At 53.8% G+C, this 4,184-nt stretch overlaps 1 protein-coding gene across 1 annotated transcript; it reads left to right on the forward strand.

The window, feature by feature from the left end:
- LOC136475047 (glutamate receptor 2.8-like) lies at nt 1–2,582 on the forward strand. The gene is made up of 2 exons (XM_066472603.1): nt 1–1,266; nt 1,349–2,582. The coding sequence occupies exons 1-2, from the start codon at nt 12–14 to the stop codon at nt 2,443–2,445; spliced, it is 2,352 nt and encodes a 783-aa protein (XP_066328700.1). The 5' UTR covers nt 1–11; the 3' UTR covers nt 2,446–2,582.
- Nucleotides 2,583–4,184: the final 1,602 nt, after the last annotated feature.

The following is a 4,184-nucleotide window of genomic DNA, read 5'->3' on the forward strand; positions in this document are numbered from 1 at the left end:
GCGCCTCGTCGATGACGGCTCGCGTCTTCGTCGTGCACATGTCATTTCCCCTGGCGCTGCGGCTGTTTCACAGGGCCAAGAACTCCGGCATGATGTCCGAAGGCTACGTCTGGATCGCCACGGCCGCAGTGGGCGACACCGGAGGCGACGGCGACGCGCTAGGCCGCGAGGACACCGACGCGATGCAGGGCGTGGTCAGCGTCCGCCAGTACGTGCCGCCCACGATCCAGGCCGGCGACTTTGCCAAACGGTTCAGGGCGAGGTTTCTGCCAGAGAACGATGGCTCTCAGGACACCACGGAGCCGACCACGTCGACGTTCAAGGCGTACGACACGGCGGTCGCGGTCGCCGCGGCAGTTGAGGCGGCCGGGATCTCTGGCTCGGATTTCGTGCCATCGAAAGGAGGGACGGGGCTGACGGAGCTGGACCAGCTCGGCGTGTCTGCCACCGGCGAGAACTTGCTCAAGGCTGTGCGCAACACGACATTCGACGGGCTGGCCGGGAAGTTCAGGCTGTCGGACGGGCAATCGCAGACGCCGGCGTACGAGATCGTGAACTTCGCCGCAGACGGGTTCAAGACGGTGGGGTTCTGGACCGCAAAGACTGGGATCTCACAGGAGTTCGCCGCCGACAGTAGTGAAGGCTTGAAGAAAGTCAATTTCCCTGGCGTGGAAGAATCTGACATGCGAATTCCAGACGGGTGGGCTTTCTCGCCGGTCGAGCGGGCGCTGGTCATCGCCGTGCCGGTGAAGCACGGGTTCCAGCAGTTCGTGCAGGTGTACAACGACACGACGAGCGGCAGGACCATAGTCTCCGGCTACAGCATCGACGTGTTCGAAGCGGCCATCAAGGCACTGCCCTACCCGGTGTACTACCAGTACGTGCCCTACTACGGCATCGGCAACGCGAGTTCATCTTCTTACGACCAGATGATAGACCTGATTCCCGAGGAGAAAGCCGATGCGGTCGTCGGCGATGTGTCCATCACCGTGGGCAGGATGGCGGAGGCGGACTTCACCATGCCGTTCACCGAATCGGGGTGGTCCATGGTCGTGGCGGTGCAGGCGCAGGAGGCCACGGGCATGTTCTTCTTCCTCAAGCCGCTCACGCCTGGGCTCTGGCTCGCCAGCCTCGCCGCCTTCATCTTCACCGGCTTCGTCATCTGGGTGATCGAGCACCGGATCAACCCCGAGTTCCGAGGCACGCCGCTGCAGCAGTTCGGCATCATCTTCCACTACGCCTTCTCTACCCTCGTCTTCGCGCACAGTAAGCTAAGCTAGCTCTGCTTCTTCCGCCACCAAGAAAACTGTTAAACTGATCAGTCTCTCATGGTGGTGATGGTGTGCAGGGGAGAATGTGGTGAGCAACCTGTCCAAGTTCCTGATGGTCATATGGGTGTTCGCCGTCCTGATCCTGACGTCGAGCTACACGGCCAGCTTGACATCGATGCTGACGGTCCAGAAGCTGAGGCCGGCAGTGACGGACGTGAACGATCTCCTCGACAACGGTGACTACGTCGGGTACCAGGAGGGTTCCTTCGTCTACGGCGAGCTCCTCAAGATGAACTTCGACCCGAGCAAGCTGAGGAGCTACAGCACGCCGGCCGAGTACGCGGACGCGCTGTCCAGGGGCTCGGACGACGGCGGGGTCGCCGCGGTGTTCGACGAGGTCCCGTACCTCAAGGTCTTCCTGTCGCAGCCGCAGTACTGCGACGGCTACGTCATGTCCGGCCCCGTCTACAAGGGCACGGGCCTCGGGTTCGCGTTCCCGAGAGGCTCCCCCATGGCGACGGAGGTGTCGCGCGCCATCGTGGGGCTGACGGAAGGCGACAACATCGACCTGATCGAGAGGAAATGGTTCGGCGTGCCGGGGTCGTGCGGCGATGGTGTCGACGCGGCCAACGCCAGCCTCACCCTGTGGAACTTCAGCGGGCTGTTCCTCATCACCGCCGTGGCGGCGACGCTCGTGCTCCTCGTCTACCTCGTCATGTTCATCTGCCGGGAGCGCCACGAGGTCCGGGCGGTGGCGGAGCCTGGGTCCGGGAGCGTGTCGCTGAAGCGGTTCCGCGCGTGGCTGCAGCACTACGACCGCAAGGACATGACGGCGCCCCACTTCAGGCAGCAGCAGAGCTGGAGCGACTCGCCGTCGACGAACGGCGGCAGCAGCCAAGGGAGGAAGAGGACAGAGCAGGACGAAGCCACAGCCACGCGCGATTTCGGTGGCCCCCGGGCGTCGCCTCTCAGCGACCACTCCCGCATGGACTCGGTTTCGGCTTCGCCGCTGGAGCGGAAGGGGTCCAACGAGTTCAGGACCCCGTTCGAGCAGCGGATGGGGGAGGCGGCAGCCGCGTCCGCGGAGAGACGCTCGTCCACACCGGAGCGCAAGCCGTCGCTGAAGCTTCCACAAGACACCGAGGAAAGAAAGAAGCTGCCGTTATCCCCGTGAATGTGTTGCTCCGGTGAAGCAACGTGCTCCAAAAACAAGCAGAAATACTTGTGTTTATTTATTTATTAAAAACCGCGTACGATGCAAAATAATGCAATATGTACTACCTGCAGACGATTATGGTAATTTGTGGACGAGTAAACGTAGGGGACGTCTGTGTATGAACAAGAATTTCTTTTTTTTTTTTCGAAATTTTATGTACAAGAATTTCCAGTCCTGTCTAACATGGATCAAGCTTTTTATTTGAGAAGGTAAGATTTCATTGCATCACAACCACAATAGAGAGATGGGTGATATGGAGATCTCGGTGATATGTTACCACAGGCGAAACGTTCAGCACACGCCTGACATTACAAGTCGGCGAATGAGCAAGAGCCTGGCACGAAAATAGGCATGAACACGAAAATAGGCATGAATTGCATTATTTTGCCCCAGGCGTGCGACATTGCTCAACATTAAACAAGTTTTGCCTCTTCCTGCCTATTTTCTTAGCAAGACATTAGTAATGAAAACTTATGTTCGGCTGGTATTAAAGCCGGCTGAAGCTGATTTATTGTGAGAGAAAAATATTGTAGATTCTAGCTAATAAGCCGGCTGATAAGTTCAAGCAAACAGGCCAAGGTACCGGGAATAAACAACCTTGTGATCCAATATATAGCCATAAAACAAACTATAATCTTCTACTCCCTTCGTTTTAAATCACAAGATTGTTTTGACTTTTCTACGTACATACATTTTGCTATATACTTAGATATATACTCTGATTGGTTACTCGCATTAGCATTGCATTGCATTAAAGACTATGCAGCATAACCTTAACCTGGATAAGGCAATGCAATTTGGTGTTGTTTCGTTTGCCTGGATAGGAGGTCGTATAGTGTTATTTGTGTGATTGGTTTTCTGCATAAGTAGCCAGACTATGTCTTAGGTTGCAGAGCGGGTGCGGGAGGAAGGATGCATAGCTGGATACACAAGATTTTGGTCGAATAGTAGGATGCATACTAGGCTTGCTTTGAGGACAGTGCTAGCCTGCTATACAGGTAACCAAACAGGGACGAACTGCACTGTAGAGGCCTAGATAAAGGGTTATGCAGACAATCAAACAGACCCTATGTCTAGATACATAGTAAAAATAATACACCTAAAAAAATATTTAATTTAGAACGGAGGAAGTACTAACTGGCGCTTCTAGCCCATTCAAGCGTACCACCTTTACCCACTGGCACAGCCAGGTCAATCCCAAACTCTGCCAATGGTTATGTGTACGTACGTAGTTTGATCAACAGCATCAGCGGGCACCTAACGAGATTATTCAACCAACGTGTCGTAACAGTACCCACGAGGACTATGACACTAACAAATTTTAATGTTTAATCATAACTTTGTAAAAGTGAAAACTGAAAGATTCATCTCCAATCATGTACAATTATAGCTCCATATCGAGCCTACCAATAGAAAATGGACATATTCAAACAGGTGACATCCGTTATTGTTCATAAAGCTCTCAGCCTCATATCAAGCAGAAGTGCAGAACAGGCTCTTACCAGATTGTCATGAACTGAATTTCGTAACTTCAGTTTCTAGCATGAAAATGCTTCACTAAGAGTTTCACGCATGAAAATACTTCACTGGGAACACGTGATTAAAGAATCTCGCCTGCCTGTTTCGCGCTAGAAAGTAGAGACTCAAAAGAAGTCATGCAATGTCATCAAGAACAGAACATAAGGTGCAATCCTCGC

Source organism: Miscanthus floridulus, chromosome 8 (genome assembly GCF_019320115.1).
Source record: "Miscanthus floridulus cultivar M001 chromosome 8, ASM1932011v1, whole genome shotgun sequence".
In the NCBI taxonomy this organism is placed as follows: Eukaryota; Viridiplantae; Streptophyta; class Magnoliopsida; order Poales; family Poaceae; genus Miscanthus; species Miscanthus floridulus.

What these genes read in the sequence shown, in the direction of transcription:
- LOC136475047 (XM_066472603.1), top strand. Translation starts at nt 12, where the DNA reads ATGACGGCTCGCGTCTTCGTCGTGCACATGTCATTTCCCCTGGCGCTG. An exon ending in TACCCTCGTCTTCGCGCACA is followed by an intron (nt 1,267 to 1,348) that starts GTAAGCTAAGCT and finishes GATGGTGTGCAG; the next exon opens with GGGAGAATGTGGTGAGCAAC.